This window comes from Megalobrama amblycephala, linkage group LG3 (genome assembly GCF_018812025.1).
Source record: "Megalobrama amblycephala isolate DHTTF-2021 linkage group LG3, ASM1881202v1, whole genome shotgun sequence".
NCBI lineage: Eukaryota > Metazoa > Chordata > Actinopteri > Cypriniformes > Xenocyprididae > Megalobrama > Megalobrama amblycephala.
Window position 1 is genome coordinate 47,527,663 of NC_063046.1, and position 22,864 is coordinate 47,550,526.

The window sequence follows — 22,864 nt, forward strand, 5'->3', positions numbered from 1 at the left end:
TTATTTACGTACTGTGTATTCCAATCACTACTAGTACATTTTTAAATCATATTTAGGGTTAGTTCACCCAAAAATGAAAATTCTGTCATTTATTACTCACCCTCATGCTGTTCCACACCCCTAAGACCTTTGTTAATCTTTGGAACACAAATTAAGATATTTTAGTTGAAATCCGATGGCTCCGTGAGGCCTCCATAGGGAGCAATGACATTTCCTCTCTCAAGATCCATTACTGTACCAAAAACATATTTAAATCACTTCATGTGAGTACAGTGGTTCAATATTAATATAATAAAGCGGCAAGAATATTTTTGGAGCGCAAAAAACAAACAAAATAAGATTTATTTAGTGATGGCCAATTTCAAAACACTGCTTCATGAAGCATCGGAGCGTTATGAATCAGTGTGTCGAATCTGCTGTTCGGAGAGCCAAAGTCACGTGATTTCAGCCGTTGGCAGTTTGACACGTGATCTGAATCATGATTCGATACACTAATTCATTTGTGCTCCGATGCTTCATGAAGCAGTGTTTTGAAATCGGTTGAACATTAAAACGGCTATTCAAATTATATTAAATTATTTACATAAATTTAAATAGTGCCTATTAATAGGCTATTAGCTGCCTTTGAGACTGTTCATTAAATATTACATATGATAGGTTTTCTATCTCATATGGTATATATACTAGTGTCTCATAAATAAGTACTAGTACCTAATAAAATGTTAGAACTGGAGTAGGTACTGGCAACAATTGGTGCAATATGTAATATTTTTTGCAGTAAAATATCCAAAATCTACTAGGCCAGTGTTATATATTTTGTTCACTTGAGTACTTACAATATCCCAAATGTTTCCAACTATTTGTAAATTGTGAGAAAATTGCAATTTTAACCAAGGCTAGTGTGAGGGACATGTGAGGAGTCGCCTTTCAATTGCGTCATGCCCGCGTTACCCTTGGTAACCTTCCGGATTTATTTTGTAGAAACCATGGAAACACCAAAGACACGTTAATATATTACAAGTTTTAATAGACAAGGGAACAACTGTTTTGATAGCTGTGTTAACTCATACTCATGACCGGAAAAGCGGAAGCGGCGCCGGCGACTGTAACATAATAAAAGTTCTGCTGCTCGTGAGGTGTGTGTTGCACAATCGCTCCAGCGGCCTTGTTCAGCTCCCACAACACTCGGTCCTGATCTGACCATACTACAGTAACATTAATAATCACATCCATGATCATGATTTCTTCCCGAGTCCTATACCTATTCTTTTGCATCATCCGTTGAGGTGAAGACCACATGTCCCAAGATTCTGCGATCAAACTTGGCGTCATCAAGCTGCGCCTTTGTTTTGAATAGGCCTCTAGCGACCTCTAGCGGACAGAATTCTTACATACTGCACCTTTAAAGGTAGGGTAGGCATTTTTTATAAACACTTTTTTATACTGGTTGAAACTCTATTCACATCCTGATAGCAATCAATAATAGAAGTGGTCTAAATATTAAAACATGTACATATATAATCTGTGGAAGTCTCAGGACCAAAACATTTTTGGCCAATTGTCCTACCTGCCTGTCAACATATTTATTTCCATACCTCCACGCACCCTGCTTGCGCAGAGACATCACACGTCATCAGCGTGTTCCGTAAGGCTATGCAGAGTTGTAGACAGACAGTCACTGAGTGCCACAAACAAACAACAGCCACCTTTTTTAGTTTCTCCTGAACCAAAACAACAAGCTTATGTTGCAAATGTGACATTTATCTGGAGCTGTTCATGTCCTTAGACTCGGATTTATGCGTTTCTATGTCAGCACTATCAACGACGAACTGAATCTGCAGCAGTCAGGTGGTACAAGTAAGAGCTCTTTGAGACATGAAGTAATTTAATTTCTTGTCTCGTGATGCTTTGCAGACTCTGCTGTGTGCTTTCATATGTTTTGAAGGAGGCATGGCCTTAGAGAGCGCTATGAACAGAGGTTGGGATCTTTCAAAGCTAGCTTGCTATTGCTAGCATCTTCGAAATTGCCTACCATACCTTTAATAGTTGGAAGTAAATAGTTGACATCTGAGCAACAAACTTCATTGACAAATATTTGTAATTCATTTGAAATAGTTACTTATCACTATTGGTATAGTGACTGCTAGCAACTAATTAAATACTAGTAACGTGATAAATAAGCACTTGTGATTAACTGAATAGATAGTTAAATTTGGAACAATTATCAGATAAAAAGTTATATTTTCTAAAGAAAGAATCTAGTGAAACTGAAAAAGATAGTATCGTAAATATTGTATAACTATTGGATTATTTACTACTAATTTAAAGATTAGTGCTAGTAACAGAAAAGATACTATTTATTGTAAAGGAATAAATGTTAAATTGGCTTGCCATAAATGCCAGGGCTGTAGAGCATATTTTGGGATGCATGCTGTGTGTCCCATATTGGAATGACATATGGTGCCAGATGAGGGATTTATTTATTGCCTGGGGCAACTTAATCCTGGGCATATCACTTGTTCTCAAAACGAAAAGGAATGTTTAGCTGTATTCAGTTGCATTTTGTTTGATGAATCTATTGTTTAACCACTGGGTTTGATTAAATCTAATCTTTTTTGATTAAAGCTAATGCTAAAGCAACTGAATTATAATCAAAACTGTATGAATAAGAATGTCCCATCACATTATTTTATACTGCTGCCTGTGTTGGGAAAACAAGCTGGCTCAAATCTGCAGCCCATGAGTGGTCTGTATGTCATTTTATTATTATGCATAAAGATGGAAATGAGCCAGTCTTTAGTGGTTTTGTGAAAAAAAAAGTCTGGTACAAGTTAAAATGTGGCACAACAATGCAGAAACAATTAAACTAAATTAAATATAAATTATTATTTTTATTATTAAAACAATAATAAATATAAAAAATAATTAAAGAGGTCATATAATGGCACTTTTATAATAGGTAAAATAAGTCTCTGATGTCTGCAGAGTGTGTATGTGAAGTTTTAGCTCAAAATACCTAACAGATAATTTTTAATAGCATGTTAAATTTGTCACTTTTTGAGGGTGAGCAAAAACGCTCCATTTTTGTGTGTGTCCCTTTAAATGCAAATGAGCTGCTGCTCTCAAGAAGAGGGTGGAGTTTCAAGAGCTTGTATTAGCAGCACTGATTTCCTCATGTAGACTCACTGAAAATGTCTGAATGGTTAGTTGATTAATTTATGTAGCTGATGTGTAGTTAACTATCTTGAAGTCATTGATTAGCATATTCTGTCATGATAATCTATAAATCGCTTGTGTGTTATCCTCCAGAGCCAGAGAATATATGAAGATAGAACAGGTATAGTTTAGTTTAATTACAGTTATAACTTGTCATGTTGTCATCTTGCTTTTATGACATGCTATTGCATTTTTGTTAATTACTGTATTGCAATAACATGGCCTCACCCCTTTGTTGCATGTTCTTGGGGGCAGGGTTTATGTAAATTTTAGGGTTTGTGATGTCACCAGCTCGTTGTAGTCCCTACCAGCCGTTTGTTGTAGTCCTTAAACAGAGAATTCTTTAAAAGAAAATATCTCCCTTTGCATTGAACTTTGAGCGTCGTAACTTTGCAGATGTTGTTTATGCACTAACAGCAACATTACACACTAACTAAAATTTAAAAAACTGAAATCATAATCAACCACGCCTTTAATAAATATACCCAGACCTCTTAAAGAGCAAATCTTTGTAGAAAGGTTACAGCTTCTTTTTTGGTTGAATTTCAATCAATTAACAGAACCGCTTGTGTCAACTTTGTGATTTATTGCCGGTCTTGGTCTCTCCAATAACCACATATCCTAACTTGATTTGTAATGATATACTCTATGCTCCACTTTAATATCCTGCCTTGATAATACCTCTGACCTCCAGGCCTGCACGTGAAACATCCTCTGTTGCCTGGCTCTCAGAAACTCTATGTGGCCATCGGACCAAGCTCAAGGGCTCTTGAGAGGAAATGGCTGACCTGAACCAGTATCATTCTCTCCTCTTTTTCCTTTGAAGGTCACTTACTACCAAGAAAAGATCGGGAACACTTCAGACAGCCTGTTCACAACATTCACCTCTTCCCACCATTTCTGGTATTTCACATAGGTTGATCAGAGAGATTTCTTGTATTTATATAAAAAAGAGAATGGTGTTCTAAAAAAACTTTCATCTATTAATTCTATCAATATGGAAATGATCAGTGTACTTTGGACTACAAGAAAATGGGTTTCTATTACTGAGACTCTCATTAGGAAAAAGTTATTACTCTTTTTTAATTAACTTATGTTGTGATCCCTTACAAGTAACACATATTATTTCCTATTTAGTAAAATTAATAATGAAAATACATATTAAAAGTTTGCTCTTGGCATAATTTTCTTCAGAAATACTTTTTTGTTCTGTAATAAGAAAGGCTATATGTGCATGCTGACAGTGATATGAATAGAGTATTGTTGACTGTGGCAAATTTTCTTAGATCTTTCGCTGATAATTGTTAATGTTGCAATAGGTTCTATGAATAACCGTGTGGTGTAACTCATGACTGAAATATCTTCAACATTTTTAGCTGCAGACAATTCAGCAAGCATCTTGATTACTTGGCTGCTCATCTAATGATTCTGGCACAGTATTTTGAGAGAAACATTGTTCTCTATACAGGGAGCACCTAAAGTCTTGTTTTGGTTGAGCTTTTCTGGGATTTGGAATGTTAATCATTTCTGGCTCGTTCATGCTTTATTTTTAATTTTTTTATACATATATTTTGTCTTCAAGATTTGTCCATCTCAGACTCAGTAGCTCAGATAGATCTAAGGGATCTTAAAGGGTTAGTTCACCCAAAAAATGAAAATTATCCCATGATCTACTCTCCCTCAATGCATCCTAGGTGTATATAACTATCTTCTTTCAGACGAACACAATCGGAGATTTTTTTAAAAATATCTTTAGTCCTCCAAGGTTTATAATGGTTGTGAATGGGGGGCCGCATTTTGAACAAAAATCCATCCATAATCAGAGTAATCCATACGACTCCAGTGGGTTAATAAAGGCCTTCTGAAGCGAAGCGATGCGTTTTTGTAAGAAAAAATATCCATAAAACTTTATAAATTAAAATAACTAGCTTCCAGCGGACGACCGTACGCATACAGCGCAACTTGACTTACGCCAAATGAGTAATCCTCTGACGCGATGTATGACGCAGGATGTAGGAGTATCGTAAGCTTGGATGCCTTTCAAGGTTCGAACCAGGGACGTGCACAGGGGGGTTGCTCAGGTTGCCCGGGCAACTGCCCAAATGCCCTTCTCGACTCACGTTGCCCTTCCGAGGTGGAAAAAAATAAATAAAAAAATCGTACAATGGATGCAGAATTTCATGTAGGCCTAGATAAAAAAAAAAAAAATAAAAAAAAATCGCAAAGCCTCATTCACTTCCATGTTCGGGCACCCGTCCGAAAGTGAAAGTCAGTAGGGGAAGGGCAAACTCTGTTTACGTGGCTGCAGCGCTGCACGCGACCGGCACCTGAGCTGAGTCTGCATGAGCGGCACTAGGAGATTGTCGCGGTTGTCGGGTGAGACGACTTATCGTTGTCGGAAAGGTGAGTAAGATTATAATCGTTAACGAAAACGAACGAAAAAACGAAAACTAGGTGGGAAAAACATCGTCAACTGAAATAAAAATAAAAACGAGGCATTGCAAAAAACGATAACTAACCAAAACTGTAACGTGTGTTTGGCAAAACTAACTAAAATAAAATAAAATTATAGATTAAATGTCCTTAGTTTTCGTCTTTGTCAATGTCTTTCATAGAGCAAACGTTCAGCTGCATTTAATTTCCCTGCGTCTCTCACTCACGCGTCTCTCTCACATACTCGCGCGCGCACAGCCCCTCCCCTCCGTGCACGCCGCGCCTCCATGAGAACGAGTGTTGGAAGCAAGTTCGCGAAAGGTTGGTATCTCGTGAAAACCTTTACACAATCACACATTAAAAAGTGGTATAAAAATATTTTTAATTCTGAATATAATTTTGTCAGTGTGTTAATGTCGACCTGAGAAGCGATTGCTACTTTAGAAAGTTAACTAGACGCAAGTTTGAGGTAAAATGCACTTGGGTTGTCGATGTCAAAACACTATTTAAGCTGTGATTCAAGTGAGGAATAATTGACGACGGGCCGTTGAATTATTAGAAAAATAATGCACACCTGAGGTGGTGATGCTTTTTAGGTCAGAGCAACTGCCCCTCAAAATTCCTGTGCACGTCCCTGGTTCGAACGTTCAGCGACGTCACATAACTGCCAGATTTCGAACTTTGGCTGCGAGACGGACGCGCGCAGCTCTTGTCATATATCACAACTATGCAGTGTTTTCAGCCACATAATGTTTCTTTTAAGATTTCATACATTTAAATACGCATAAGCACCAGTAAAGCAATACATAGAGTTTATATAATATACACTGATGTCAGACATAAGTGGAAGCAGCAATAAAAGTGAATTCAAATATAATTTGCCGACATTTATTCATATCAGACAAACATAATGGGCCTAAGTAACTATAAAGTTTACTCTATTATTCTTCCAGTTCACCAGCCACTTACTTGCATATATTTCGGGAGAAACTGATGAATTCACCTACTGTAAATCCGAATGACAGGACTCATTTACAGTATTTACAGTAGTGCAAACAAAAATGGCGGCACCCATCTCGCATTATAGATCAAGATAAAGATCATTTATAAAGGGTTTTAAATGACAAAACACACTCAATTACACATATTTGAGAATCGGAATATCATATAGCTAGTTGATGACATGGCAAGCAATTTTGCGAATATTTAAAAAAAATAATAATAATAATTAAAAAATAATAGCGATCCATTTGTCATACAGTGTTATTGTGGCTGCGTTCAGCCAAAGACTATAGAATAACACAAGACATGTCACTCGTATTGTTTTGAATGGGAGAAAGTGTAACGCGCAATATGGCGGAATAAGTCCCGCCTTCTAAATAAGAGCCAATCGCCGACTGGTAAAGTCTTCGCGTCACTTCAGCGGCCGTTAGAATCACTGGTTTCTATAGAAACAGTCAGAAGCGCGCCTCCGAAGAGACGCGCATTTAGGTCTGCGCATGCGCATTAGCTTGATCCAGCCTGAAAAATACAGGTTTTTTTGTCATGATTCGAGCGTTTAGAAACTAAATTTATGAGCTGGTTGTTGTTAGATTTCATTGTTGATTTCAAATATGAAATTTAATCGTAAGGTTGGCAAACAGTTTTGGAGAATTTGATGTTTCCCCATTCAAAGAGATTGCATGATGCCCAGGATGCCCGAGAGGCGTTTCAAAGATGGCCGCCGAGTGAAATTACTTGTCTTAAAGGGACTTTGGTTCAGCGCTCGTAAGACGCGTCGCCATGGAAACAATAAGGGCAAACGTTCTAAAATAACGGTCGCCTTAAAAAAAACTCACTCTGGGGGGTCAGTTAGAATATTTTAAACTCACGCTTGAAAGGGTTAAAGAGAAAGTTTGGAGGATTTCGATTTAACAGAAGAGGAGATTGAGTTTGTTGCCCAGCCGTATTTGTTTGAACCTTGAAAGGCATCTAAGCTTACGATACTCCTACATCCTGCGTCATACATCGCGTCAGAGGATTACTCATTTGGCGTAAGTCGAGTTGCGCTGTATGCGTACGGTCGTCCGCTGGAAGCTAGTTATTTTAATTTATAAAGTTTTATGGATATTTTTTCTTACAAAAACGCATCGTTTCGCTTCAGAAGGCCTTTATTAACCCACTGGAGTCGTATGGATTACTCTGATTATGGATGGATTTTTGTTCAAAATGCGGCCCCCCATTCACAACCATTATAAACCTTGGAGGACTAAGGATATTTTTAAAAATATCCCCGACTGTGTTCGTCTGAAAGAAGTCATATACACCTAGGATGGCTTGAGGGTGAGTAAATCATGGGATAATTTTCATTTTTGGGTGAACTATCCCTTTAACTACTCACACATGCAGAAGCACACACATACTACTGGGTGAATAAGATTTAAAAAAGAAAAGAAAAAAGAATTTAATACTTTTATTTAGCAAGGATGCATTATATTGATCAAAAATAACAATAAATGCAATAATAATGTTCCAAAAGATTTAAATAAATGCTTTTGAAAGGTAGTGTGCATGCATACACAGCATGAATTTGCTTTTGCATTTCACTCACTCTCAACCTGTGACCCTTTTCAGTACATCCTAATTTTCTTCATTGTCCATTTTTGTCCGTCTCCCCACCTCCTTCCACCTTCCTCAAGTGGACAAACATCCCCCTTCATCCATACACCACACCGGATAAGCTCAAAGCATGTCCTTATATGTCCAAATCTCTCAGTTTCAGCAGGAAGAGGCAGTTTATTAAAAGTATAGTCATTGTTTCTGCAGCTTATAAACATATTTATATTTATATTATATTGCATTTTGATATTTTAAAAGTCAGTGGGGTCCAACAAACACTGGACTCCACTGACTTTATATAAGCCAAAAAAAAGAAGAAGACATTTTTCAATATATCTTCTTTTGTGCTTCACAGAAGAAAGTAAGTCATTAATTTTTGGGTGAACTATACCATTCAGTCTCCAGTGTATCGGTAATACATTACAATAAGGTCTAATTTGTTAACATTATAGTTAAAAATGTGTTAGTTGTGTTAGTTCACAGTGCATTAACTAATGCAACTGTAATAGTAAATGTTGAGATTAACATTAAGATAAATACATGCTAGATGTGTAGTTTGTGTGTGTATCTTAGATACCAGTGTATCTTTGTCAAAACAACATTACTCCACCTTGTTATTCCTTGATTCATGCTTTTTAGAAAGACTAAACAGTGACTCATCTATAGGCTGCAGCTCCATAAAGTCATCAGAGAGTCACAGCAGCTCTCAGAATCACAATAGAGTGGTTCAGCCCACTCAGGCCGTGCTGCCGGACACTAGCTGAGGCACGCAGCTCTGAGGATCTGATCTATATAACGCTGCTTCTGCCAGTCCGACAGACTGTATGGTTTCCGCTAATTGGCCGAGCTCATTTAGTAATGGTCTCACTTTTCCTCGGCCGCCCCCTCTCTTCCGTTGCTCGCACAATGCCTGGAAGTCGCCTAGACCCAGATCTCCCTCTCTGTTTTTTTTCTTCTGTTGTTTTCTCTCTCTCTCTTTTTTCCCCTCACACCAAAGACACAATCGATCCAGTCAACATCAAAACAAATAGGAGCACAAGGACACACACACGCACTCAACACCCTCACTCAAAAGATACTTCCGACTCGCATTAACATACATGGGATGCAAACAAAGGACGAATTCAGTAATTGCATAATGACTTCTCAAAACTCAATATTTATATGCTGTTTTGTCATGGCTAAAAGACAACTATGATCCATTTCACTTTAATGTGAGAAATAGACTGTAAATTAAAAATGTTAAATTCATTTGCATGTCTAGGTATAGATCAAAATCGATTCAAGGCAAGTCAATTCACTCGGCGACCATTTTTGAAACTTTACATGTCATGGATTTGGTTTAAAGTTCATTTTTAATTTATTTAGTCTTAATTTTAAGTACATTATTTAAGTAGGCTATATTAAAGGGTTAAAACTGCATAGAATGACAGGGTAGAGAGGAAATTGTTGAATAAAGTCGTTTGTTTTGTTTTTGCGCACAAAAAGTATTCTCGATGCTTCATAAAATTAAGGTTGAACCACTGTAGTCACATGGACTATTTTTTACAATGTCTTTACACTTTTCTGGACCTTAAATGTGGTAATTTCATTGCTTTCTATGGGAGATTTAAAAAAAAAACTCTGGGATTTCATCAAAAATATCTTAATTTGTGTTCTGAAGATGAACGAAGGTCTTATGGGTGTGGAACGACATGAGGGTGAGTAATTTAATTTTTGGGTGAACTAACCCTTTAATTACATAATTTCATAAAAGTTACAGGTGCATCACAACATTTTATACAGTATGAAAAATAGGCATTTAGGTATGCTAGAAATTACGTTTAACAGTGTTATTAATTAAATTATTAGTGATTCTAATGATGAGCTTACAGTGATGGCAAAGGCTCTAAATGTATAAATTCTGGAATTAGCATGCACAATTTAAATTTGAGTTTAAATTGTGAATATTGAGTTTAAATTGGGAAAATAAGCTAAAAAAAAAGTAAAAATGAAATTTGATGACCATGCAAATCAAAGCAGTCATGGCCTGGTAGATGATAAAAGAGTAAACAAAAATGAACTGAAGAAACCAGAACCATATTTAAGGAGCAGAATATCATATAAATTTAATTGTCTTTGTGGCCATTTGTAAGTTTTCCCTCCAAACTCTCCATGAACCGCGCGTGAAGAAGGTGAGGTAACTTTCCGCTTGTTTTTAAGCTATTGGAGACCTACATGAGCCCCCATATCCCCTGTCTCATTCTCCTGCCTGCTTTATTGACGGATGTCCTGCGCAGGCGTTTCATCCCCGTCTCTGGCTCGCTGTGTGTGTGTGTGTGTGTGTATAATTGTGTGTGTCTCACAGGAAGCCTTAAAGGGGGGGGGGGGGGGGGGGCAGGCTGTGGAGCGGAGGGGGTGTTCCAGAGTTCCTGCACATCTGTGGGCTGCATTTCTCTAGGTGTCCCTTGTTTTTTGGTCGTGAGAGAGGGATATCACCCATATCACTTTTTTTTTAAAACTCTCCTATTTCCTTCCCCTCATTGCCCATAACAAGCTTCCAGAAGCACACACACACACTCTCCTGTCACAGGAAGCCAGACAGAGGTTTCCGGCAACCCCTTGAGAGAGGCAGGTGAGGCCTAATTTGGCTGTACCTGCTGACCTGGCTGCATTAGTTGAGTTGCTTATCTGGTCTGAACAAAGGTTGTGCACTTTGTTTAGGACATGTTTACTGTACAATCTGGTTCAATCAGTCTACACAAAATTACTTATAGGAAGTTAACTTCCAGACTCCTTTGAGATGGCCTACTTAGATTACTAATGTATCCTCAGCGTATTGGAATTGATTGAATTTGGTGCAATACTCATCCTGCAATGCTTGTGCTATGGACATGAATGATGTCTCAAATCATGTGTTGAAGAGAAGTGAATATATATATACAAAGTCACACAAAATTTTAATGATAGTTATGGGAGGAATGTGTCACAACACAAAGTGTATCATATTCTGCTGTGTATGGGGCTGCATAGCTGCAGACCAATCAGAGTGCCTATGATGAGCCCTGTAAGCACCTACAATGGGCACGCAAACATCGAAACTGGACCTTGGAGCCCTGGAAGATGGTCGCTTGGTCCAATAAGTCCCAGTGGAGGGAGTGTGATGATCTGGGCAATGTTCTGCTGGGAAACCCTGGTCATTTATGTGGACACCAATTTGACATGTGCCACCTACCTAAAGATTGTTGCAGAACTGGCCCCCCGACTAAGCCTGGTTTCTCCCAAGGTTTTTGTTTCTCCATTTTAACACCTATTTGCCACTTGTTCGCCACCTGATGTCACCTGTTGGAGTTTGGGTTCCTTGCCGCTGTCGCCTTTGGCTTGCTTAGTTGGGGACACTTGACATTTGACTTGACATTTGATATTCAACAGTATTCTTGATATTTATTCAACAGTGCTTTGATCTGCCTGCATTGACACTATTCTTTAAGAGCTGCTGTGCAGCAAAAATTATGTAACAATGTAAAGCTGCTTTGACACAATCTGCATTGTAAAAAAGCGCTATATAAATAAAGGTGACTTGACTTGACCAGGTACATCCCTTCATGACAATGGTGTTCCCTAGTGGATGTGGTCTATTCCAGAAGGATAATGCACCATGCCACATTGCACACATTGTTCAGGAATGGTTTCAGGAACAGGTGTTGCCCTGGCCTTCACATTTCCCGATCTCAATCCAATCGAGCATCTATGAGATGTGCTGGACCAATAAGTTCGATCCACAGAGGCTTCACCTCACGACCTACAGGACTTGAAGGATCTGCTCCTAACGTCTACAGGACACCTTCAGGGGTCTTGTAGAGTCTAATGCCTAGTCAAGCACATGGGGGACCAACCAATATATATATTAAAAATTTAGCTGACAATAGTATGATGTTCACTTAAAAATACATTTTGCAGCATTAGATTGCACAGTCCTAATCTGATCTTAAGTTTGCCTTCATTGAACACAAGCTTGTCAGATGATCCTTATGGCAAACCATAAGGATGAAGTTGATGTATTTGCACAAACTTCCTCTGAGACAATTTCCCTTGTCCTGGACAGACACCGGGTCATGCGAGTTTGCTTTGGTTAGCTGAACTCCTGGACAGTGTTGACAGGACTTCTGACCCGTTGACAATGCACATAAGCCCACGCAGGCCAACACACCCAACACACTCTAACACACAAACCTACATTCCCTGGATTCTCCACATCCATACAAACATTTACAAAACACACGCACCATGCATCAAAAAGCACTCTACCCGCTTTCCTGTCATCATTAAACACAAAAGAGACTCTAATACACAACTATAAATACTGACACACGGGGGCCTGGAGCCTTTACCCGCTGAGCTTCCAGCGCGTGGGCAGAATAAGGAAGGTGGAGAGGAGGATTCAGGTTGGTGTTTTTCCCCCCCTGATCCGAGACCATCTAGAGCCCTCATTCGGTCATTATAAGAAGCGCCACAAAACTGACCTAGGAGCAGTGTGAAAAAGCAGCTTAACTAACACAGGAAATAAACACCCTGACTGAATGAGACTTCCTGCACAGCGTTATAAAGGATACTCTCTCTTAGGTCAGACTGGTCAGTTTTTCAGAGACACGTTTCAGTGAGAGAGTCTTGATCGTGTGTGTGCGGCTTGTTTGAAACTGGGATCAGAAGAGAGGGGCTGTAAGAACAGGGCGGTGTGTGTTCTCGTCCCTGCTGGTCGGGGTGAGTTCTCCATTCAATCTTTTTTATGCATCTAGTAGATTTGGTTACACTTTATTTTACAGCGCCGTAGTTACATTGTAATTACTCAAATAAGTACTGAGTACTATGAATTAACTACATGTACTTACTATAGAGTTACAGTTAGGGTTTGGTTTAGGGTTAGTTACTTGTAATTATGCATAATTTACTGTTATTACTATAGTAAGTACATGTAGTAACATGTAAATACGGCACTGTAAAATAAAGTGTTACTGAAGATTGTATAGATTTTATTTAGTTCCTCAAATATGTGATGCTTTGGATTATACTTTTTGATTGTTTTGCTAAACCACCTGCAAAATGTGGGAAAATTACTTTGATGCATCCTTACTCATAAGGAGGTGTTATGAATAAGGTTTCAAAACTTTTATGGGTTGAGGCCCTTGCAGGGAAAATACGAATGAATGAATGACAATGTGGTAATTTTTTCACTGTTCTCAAATCCTGCAGTTATTTTTTTATTATTATGATACTTTTAACAAATAATTTTTATAAAGTTTTACTGATTTTCTCAGTAAATATTTTCACTACTAACTGGACTAATGCAATAGTCAGTGCTTCACAATTTGATTGTGTATGATATTTCATGGTTTTGCAGAAAGATTCTGGTACTGGTACACTTGAATGTATCAATGACAATGAAGTTGTTCATAAAATTACATTTTTAAATGCTTTTTGTACTTTTTTTATTTGCTATTAAACTTGGTGCATAGGGTTAGAATGATTTATTCTGTTTATTTTTTAATGGCAGGTACGAGTAGGGAGCTGGCCTCCCCAAATAGATCTGAATCTCATTTTGCCAGGTAAAATGTTCTTATGTTTACTAAATATATTTTATGATAACTATAAAGATTCACAGGACCATAATTCAAATAAGTAGACTATTAGTTATTTAATTAACCTTGGCTTTGGTTTATATCTTTAATATATTATAAATATACATATTAAATTATAATATTATTAATAAATATCAATACATATTTTAATTATTTCAATAGACTTCTTGCTAACTGGAATATACTACTGCAAAATATTATCTGTGGAGCTTAATTTTTTTGGAAAAAAAAAAGAAGTTTGCTATATTCTTTATCAAAACAGGTAAATTAATGCAGATGGAAGAAGAACACAGAAGCCCCTCCGAGCAAGCTGCAGCCGCCCATGTGATGGAGGTGAAAGGCTACATTAAGGAGTTCACCCGCCACTCTAAGGACGTGTTGTTGAACTTAAATGAACTGCGGCATCGGGACATCCTTACAGACGCCACGCTGCTCGTGGGCACCACCACGCTGCGCGCCCACTGCGCCGTGCTCATCGCATGCAGGTTGGTCATCAGGGAGTGCCAGGATGCACAGACATTCACTTTCTTCCACCCTCCCTCACTTCTTCTTTCCTGCCCCCCCTCGGTCATTTTTCCTGTTTGTGCCAAGACTTGCCTTTGTTCGAAGACAGTTAGATCACTCCTGCATGAGATCATCAGCCCCGCGGCACACATCTTTTGTTTCACAAGTTTTGTATTACAGCAGATAAGCTTCTGTATGGAAGCCCATTTCCGCCACAAAAGGGGGGTGGGTGGGTGGGGGAAGTATGCTTTGGTAAACCATAATTTTGACATAAAAAAATCTGATTTATGGCATAAATATTCAGATTATGTCATAAAAGTCGAAATTATGACATACTAAGTAATAATTTGGCTTGTTTGACAAAAAAAGTCTAAATTATGACATTGAAATTATTACATAAAGCGTAATAATTTGAAATGGTAAATCATAATTATGAGATTAAAAGTAAAAATTGACATACTAAATCAAAATTATGACAATAAATCATAATTCTAAGATTAAAAAATTGAAATTATGACTTGTCAATAGTCAAAATTATGACTATTTATGACATTTAAAGCCAGAATTTCGACTTTCTCATAATTTAGAATTTTTGACATAAGTCATAATTATGACATAAAAGGTCAAAATTATGACAAAAATGTTTGACTGTCAATTTTGAATATAATTTAGATAAAAATTCTAAATTATGAGATATAAGTCAAAATTATGACTATTTATGACATTTAAAGCTAGCATTTTTACTTTTTATGTCATAATTTTAATTTTTTATGTTATGATTATGACTATGATTTTTTCTCATAATTTAGAATTTTTGACATAAAAAAATCATAATTATGATATAAAAGGTTTTTTAACTCATAATTGAGATAAATCAAAATTATGACCTTTTAATGACTTTTAAAGACAGAATTTTGACTTTTTATGTCATAATCTTAACTTTTTTATGTCATAATTATGACTTAAGTCATAATTTCTATTTTTTATGTCATAATGACAATTTTATGTCATATGTATGGCTTTTAGTTGACATAATTTCACAATTTTGTCATTATTTTGATTTGGAAATGGGCTTCCATGTTTGTCAGAGTTTGCAGTCGGTTGAAACTTTGCTTCTTTTATTAAGATCTTCCACGGTTTCTATCTTCAAACTTTTTCTTTTGAATAAAGTGTTTTATTCCACATCCTTTACTTTCTCTTACACCTAAATAAACATATCTGTTTTTCCACAGTGGATTCTTCTACACTCTGTTCTCTCGGCGAGCAGCTGGTGCTTGTGGTCAGCGGGGGTTTTCTCTTGCCCTGCCGGAGGAGCTGGATGCAGGGAGCGTGTCCCTGCTGCTGGACTTCATGTACACCTCCTGCCTCCCACTCACGCCCCGGACGGTATCTGGAGTGCTCACCGCTGCCACCTACCTGCAGATGGAGCATGTCGCAGACACCTGCCGAGCATTTATTCAGCACAGGTGAGACTGAAGACCAAAGCAGAGAAGGTAGCGGACACAGAACACTTACAGCAATTTGCAGTGAAAAACGTTGCAACAGTTTCTGTGACGTGAGTGACAATGCTACAGATTTAAACAGAGCTCAACTTTGTGCCAATAAGCAGCAATGTGATACAACTAACCTGTACACTCTTGAAAATAATTATTGGCATTTATGGTTCCAAGAAGAACCTTTAACAACATCCATGGAACCTTTCCATTGCACAAAAGGTTCTTTATAGTGGAAAAAGATTCTTTAGATTATTAAAATGTTAGCCACACTAAGAAAAAAGCAAAGTTTCTCAGGAGAATGCAATAGTTTTTGCAAGCAAACGTAAAGTTTCTCAGGGGAACGCAATAGTTTTTGGGAGGGAACGCACATTTTTGGGGGGGAACACAATAGTTTTTGCGAGCAATTGCAAAGTTTCTTGGGGACACGCAATAGTTTTTGCAAGGGAATGTAAAAGTTTTGAAATATATTTTTGCCTCTCATCTCACTTCCATGATTTCATAAATTTTTGTTTGAACTATTTGCATAAATAGACCAAAAGTTGTTGTTTTTTCTCTGCAGTGAAAGGATCACTGTGAGTCCCTCTTTGATGGAGCCAGCCTCCAGAGCGCCCCTCGGTGGAAGGTCACCGCCTGCTCATCCTACCATCTTCTCCTCCCCCTCCAGGCCTGCTGCTGAGGCAGAAGATCCTATCCCAGACCGAGCCAGGTAAAAGGGTTATAGAGGGAATGTCTAATATCTTGTGTTTGAATACATTCGACACTTCCACTATATCCCATCTCAAAAATGATAATCAAAAAACCATAAAGTGCATCAACTGTATCTACAGGGTTCCAAGTGAGAGCTTTGCCTCGCTGGATCCAGGGACTCAGACCCTAAAATTAGAGGAAACATCACCTCTAACTCCCTCCACACCATCCCCAGACAGTCCTTCCCATTCCAGCGGGCAGCCCAACTCACCTGCTGAGTCCAGCGGCTGCAGTCTCTCTCCTCAACTAAAGGTGTGCATTTTTATAAATTATTTATCTGTGCACATTATTATTATAATTATTTAAATTCATGTGCTGTCATAATCTTTAATCAAATACATTAACCTCCCCTCCCCTGCACATGAAACAAGTGTCACAGCAGAGCGTAGGACTAAATATCCTCCACAACTGACTGCAAACCGGCATTCAGATCTGACTCCATTTAGTTAGAAATGCCCTACTTCCTATGATCCAAACAATTCCCGAGAACTGCAACGAACAATTAACACGCATTAGTGCAGTGCAGAGCGACTCTCTCACACTGTATGACGTGACAGACAACTAGTTGTCCAGTCCGGTTTTCATAGCATGCGGTCGTCACTCCCGTAAATAACCATTAGGTGTGTGAACGCAACCATATTAAAGGACCAGTGTGTAATATTTAGGAGGATCTATTGACAGAAATTCAATATAATATACTTAACTATGTTTTCAGTAGTGTATAAAGACCTTACATAATGAACCATTATGTTTTTATTACCTTAGAATGAGCCATTTCTATCTACATACACCGCGGGTCCCCTTACAATGGAAGTCGCCATTTTGTGCCGCCATGTTTCTACAGTAGCCCTAAACGGACAAACTGCTCTACAGAGTGTTTCATCATTATGTTGTTCTTCTTCTTCGTTGGTGTTTTTAGAGGCAGCTTGCATCGTCACTACATTGAATATGCATGAAGAAGAAGAAGAAGAAGAAGTAGTAGTAGTAATTGGTGTCTTGTTTATTAGAAGATACATTTCTTAATTTGTTTTTGTAAAGAAACCTCATTGCTTGACTGGCTACTCTCTGCTGTCTCAGACAACGACATCTTTGTCCTGTGTCGGCCACTGTAGCTTCTCTATGTGCTTCGAAAGGGAGGGGTGAGCGGTGGACTGAACCGTTGGTTGCAATTCGCAACCTCACCGCTAGATGCCGCTAAAATTTACACACTGAACCTTATACAGGACTCAAATACAGGACTGACAACTGTATTCTGCTGCTGTGTGAACATGATCTAATTGTAATGTTTCATCCATACAGAAGCGATCTGAATGTAAGCCTAATCCTGACCCAAAGGCCTGTAACTGGAAGAAGTACAAGTATATTGTCCTCAACCCTCTGTGCGCCACGCCTATAAAGGAGGAGGGGCCTGGAGAGGAGCTTCAAGCACAAAGCCACGCCCCCTTTGTCAATGAAAGGATGGATGCCTCATCTAAAACAGCCAATAACATTTTGACAGGGCAGGAGTCTGGACTGAACAATAGGTGTGTTTTGTCTCTTTTGACTTTTTAACTTCTGATGTAACTGATTAAATATGTATTACATTGGAATTAACAAAACTGCCAATGCAGTGTATTGACCATTGTTCTGTTTCCTCTAGGAAAACATTGTCTCTTCCATATAACACATCACAGCAAAAAATATCTTTTACTCCCCATCATGTTGTGGACCGCCATTTGCAACCCCTGACCCTTTCAATCAGTGAGGATAAAGGTCAGTGAGCATCTTTTAACTTTACAATGAATAGACGTGCTTACAAAAATAAACAATCGTTTCTTACTTTTCATCCTCTTCCTTTTTTAAAGGTTTCTGCAGTCCTTATGTTTGTACCCAAATAGACAATCAGAATCATTTATTGGGCCAACATCCAATCAAATTTGAGAACCTCTCCACACAGCTCAGTTACACTGGAAATCAAGGCATAAACACAAAACCTTCCTGCTCAGGTGAGGCGGTTGACTAAAGTTCGATGAACTATGTAGTTGTGGAATCTGCTTTCAGTTGAGATGCATGTTGAGATTTGGTATTTTGAAATCTTACCTAAAACTTTTAGTGAATTGTTTTATGCATCTTCATTTCATACATTTTATATGTTTGTTTTTTTAAGATGTTTTTAGAGGCTCTATATAACCTGACCTCTTTCTCATTTATTATATCTCTCTTCCGCTCTCTCTGACTCCAGGAGACAAGCCTTACCGCTGTAATGTGTGTGGGGCGCAGTTCAACCGGCCTGCGAATTTAAAGACTCATTCTCGCATCCACTCTGGAGAAAAGCCCTACCGCTGCGACACATGCGGAGCCAGATTTGTTCAGGTACATCTGCACAGAATTACATATATCGTTCTTATTTTTGAGCATTTAAAATTATATTCTTGAAAAATGCATGTATGTGTGTTGTAGGTCGCTCACCTGCGTGCTCATGTTCTGATCCACACCGGGGAAAAGCCGTACCCATGTAACACCTGCGGGACACGTTTCCGCCACCTGCAGACGCTGAAGAGCCACCTGCGCATCCACACCGGAGAGAAGCCTTACAGCGTCAGTATATTTAAACATTTATATATATATATAATATAAATACAACATAGCAACAAACAAAGTCGCTGTTTGGATGTTGGCCATCATTCTAACCTTGAAATCCAGGATTAGGCATAAAATAATGTCATACTTGTGAAAATTGGCTGAGAATTAAAAAAATAGTTCTGTCCTGGCTCAGAGGAAGAGGGGAATCATGCCTTTGTGGCAATTGGTGATTAAGGGATAATACAAGACTTCTTCACCTTACACATGGTTCTCAAAGCCAAAACGCAGCAAAACGCATCATATTTTGTGAGAAAGTGTGATGCACTAGAGCAAAACAGACACTACTTTTGGAATCAGCATCCCAAAATGAGTAAGAAACAAGTATTGAATTTTATTCAGCAATTATAATAATGCAGGCTGGTGGATTATGTATGTATATATACTGTATATAGTTCTGTCATGAAACTCTAGATCGCGGAGGTTGATCGGTACTTAAAGGATTAGTCCACTTTCAAATAAAAATTTCCTGATAATTTACTCACCCCCATGTCATCCAAGATGTCCATGTCTTTCTTTCTTCAGTCGAAAAGAAATGAAGGTTTTTGATGAAAACATTCCAGGATTATTCTCCTTATAGTGAAGAATAATTTCAGCAGTGTAGACACTGCTAAGTGTATTACTGCCCTCCACAGGTCAAACTTTGAACTAAATTGTCATATACAATATGCTAGTGCAAGTATATAACAAGTAGTTCAAACTTTGACCTGTGGAGGGCAGTAATACACTTAGCAGCGTCTACACTGCTGGAATTCAAATAGAGAAGAAGAAGAAGAGAGCTAGTTCAAGATGAGAGTCTATGGTTAAAACGTATATCATTTAATTTTTTTTTTTTTAGAAAATGACCGATCGTTTCACTAGATAAGACCCTTATTCCTCGTCTGGGATCGTTTAAAGCCCTTTGAAGCTGCGCTGAAACTTTAATTTTGACCTTGAACTGTTTGGGGCCAATTGAAGTCCACTATAAGGAGAATAATCCTGGAATGTTTTCATCAAAAACCTTCATCAAAATGAAGGTCATTTCATCAAAAATTTATTTCCAACTGAAGAAAGAAGGACATGGGGGTGAGTAAATTATCAGTACATTTTCATTTGAAAGTGGACTAATCCTTTAACCCAATCTTCTTGCAGTCACATCATTCTCTGTAGGGCACAGCTGATTAGTTGCCAATGACCTTGCTGCTCAATTTTCAAATACTTGGTCAGCATTTGCTGTAGCAGTTGCAGTGTGCTGTCAGAAACCCTCCACCTTCCCCAGCTCCACCTGTATAGATCTGCTACGGCTTATTTGTGTACACTATATTGTGCAGCAGCAACATGTCTTACTTGCTCCCAGCAGTGTATTGTTGACATATATATAATTAATATTAATTAATAATCTTGTCTTCCAGTGTGAGAAATGTCACCTGCACTTCCGTCATAAGAGTCAGCTGAGGCTCCATCTGAGACAGAAACACGGCGCAATAACCAACACCAAGATCCGCTACAAGGTTCTGTCAGACCCGTACCAACCTGGACCCACCCTGCTACAAGCTGGCTAAGGGGCACAGTCAAAACATCGCAGGCACCGTAGCGATATGCTCACTCTGCAGATAGGTCAAGACCGAAATGCTTAGGCTGAAGATTGATGGATCTATGAAACAGTATTGTAAAGAGTTTAAAGAGGTGGAGTGCTGCATTCGAGGAGAGCTTGACTAAAAATATACCAATGAATGTAGTCTTCCAAGAATGTAGCACTCCTGCGCTAGATGTGCTGACTATTATCTTTATTATTTGTTAAAATATTATTTATTTTGCTTTGCATACTTTCTGTTCCTCATGCTATTTAATCATATTTTATGCTGTCGCAAAAAGCATTTTGTTGTCATATTGGCCACTTTTTCTGTGGCAGGTTAAATGGTGCATATCATTGTCAAAAAATAAGTATGTAGCCCTGTTCAGATTGTAATTGTTTCTTAGGGATATATATATTTACAATTATATAATATATAATTACTTTTGTTAATTTTAACAAAATTAATTATATATTAGCACGGCTAATCATTTTACTAGTTGGCCAAGTATCCAGGTCAAATGTTAACCTTATGTAAATAAGAGGTTGTGTTAACATTTTTTTCTACTAATTTCCACATTGGTAAAAAAAAAATCCATCATTTGGAAAGATAAAACTTTTTTTATCAAGTTTAACAAGTTTTATCACTAAGGAGCTATGCAAATGTATTTTTTCAGTCATCTCTATGAGAAACAATTACCATCCAAATAGGAATTAAAGGTTTGTTCACACCAAGAGCGATAACTATAAAGATAACTATAACGATAACTATATTAGCATTGAAACCAGCGCATAATATCGCTTTGTTTATTCTATAAGCACGTGCTGCAGTTTTATCATCTGTCGCTTTAAATGGCTCTGAAAGCAGTATGGATTCTGAATGTCTGTTTTTATTGTTCAAAAACGTGGAAAAAAAACGTTCGGAAAGTGATTCCACCAGTATCGTTCTGCTGTGACTTTATCGTTGTGCTGTGGACTTTTATATTTAGAATGATTTTTAGCACTTTATCATTATAGTTATCGTCCTTGTGAATGAGCCTTAAGACAATAACATAAAGCAGGTGAAATGAAAATGCTTCATATGGAAAGAATGTAAAAATCTTTTTGTTGTTATGATTTAAAGATGGTTTGTGGCAGTGTGTGAAGATAAGAGGTGAATGAAGGTAAAAATTAGTGGATAAGAGGAATTCTGTAAGAAGGTTGGAAAGATTATGAAGGGAAGATAGATAAAGAAGAAAGGAAGTGCAATTAAGGAATTTTGCAAGTTTGAAAAGGAAGAGAAAGATTGTTATGATTTTTTATTAACCAATATACGGTAATTTTAATTTCTGTTTATTTATTATTTTTTTATTAACTGTTCTGCCTAAATAGTGTTCTTCTTTGTTCATGAATCCATTCTGGTCCAATAACCAGAATGTCAAACTCAAATATAACCTCTTAGATGATTATTTACCAGTTATTCAGTATTTTAATGTACTAATTTAACAGGCCTGGAGCCCATTTGTGTTTAAGTAACAAAAAGAAAATTTGCCTCTCAATGTAACTTTAAAAAAAAATACTTCTGTTTAAGAGACCATTTCATGATTTTCATGGTGTATTATAGTTTCCAAGAGTCCAAGCAGGTTGAGGACTCGTCAAACTAATATACATGTAAAGAGTGATGATGATGATGATAATGATGATGATGATAATGAGGATAATGATATCAACAAAATTGTGTTGCGCTCTTTTGCTGGACAAAGACAAGACCTATTTTATATAAATTAAAGTTAAATTAATTTCTTGTTATTGTGTGTGTGTCTGCTGTTCTTCTGCTTCATCACAATCACGTGGACAGTGGGAGAGTCTCTCATTATTGTTAAACCTGAAAGTAGTCAATTTACTAAGCATACAGAAATGTTTCACTACAATATCAAATCTAACTTCAGTGCCTATCTGATTCTTGGAGCCTAGAAGAACAAAGAATTCACCTCTTAGCCCTTCCTTCCTCCGATTAGCTCACAAATGAGACCCCTCGATTTACCCTAAAGTGTCTCAGCTTCTCTACGGGTGGTGCTGAAATAGAAACAATGGAGAAACTGGCA

The 22,864-nt window shown here is 37.7% G+C and overlaps 1 protein-coding gene across 1 annotated transcript; it reads left to right on the top strand.

The window, feature by feature from the left end:
* The first annotated feature begins 11,826 nt into the window (after positions 1–11,826).
* bcl6b (BCL6B transcription repressor) lies at positions 11,827–22,568 on the top strand. The gene is made up of 12 exons (XM_048185791.1): positions 11,827–12,987; positions 13,778–13,829; positions 14,125–14,347; positions 15,599–15,832; positions 16,422–16,568; positions 16,690–16,861; positions 17,909–18,132; positions 18,249–18,361; positions 18,454–18,594; positions 18,831–18,961; positions 19,049–19,186; positions 20,620–22,568. Exons 3-12 carry the CDS (start codon positions 14,133–14,135, stop codon positions 20,767–20,769), a joined length of 1,665 nt encoding a protein of 554 aa, XP_048041748.1. The 5' UTR covers positions 11,827–12,987; positions 13,778–13,829; positions 14,125–14,132; the 3' UTR covers positions 20,770–22,568.
* Positions 22,569–22,864: the final 296 nt, after the last annotated feature.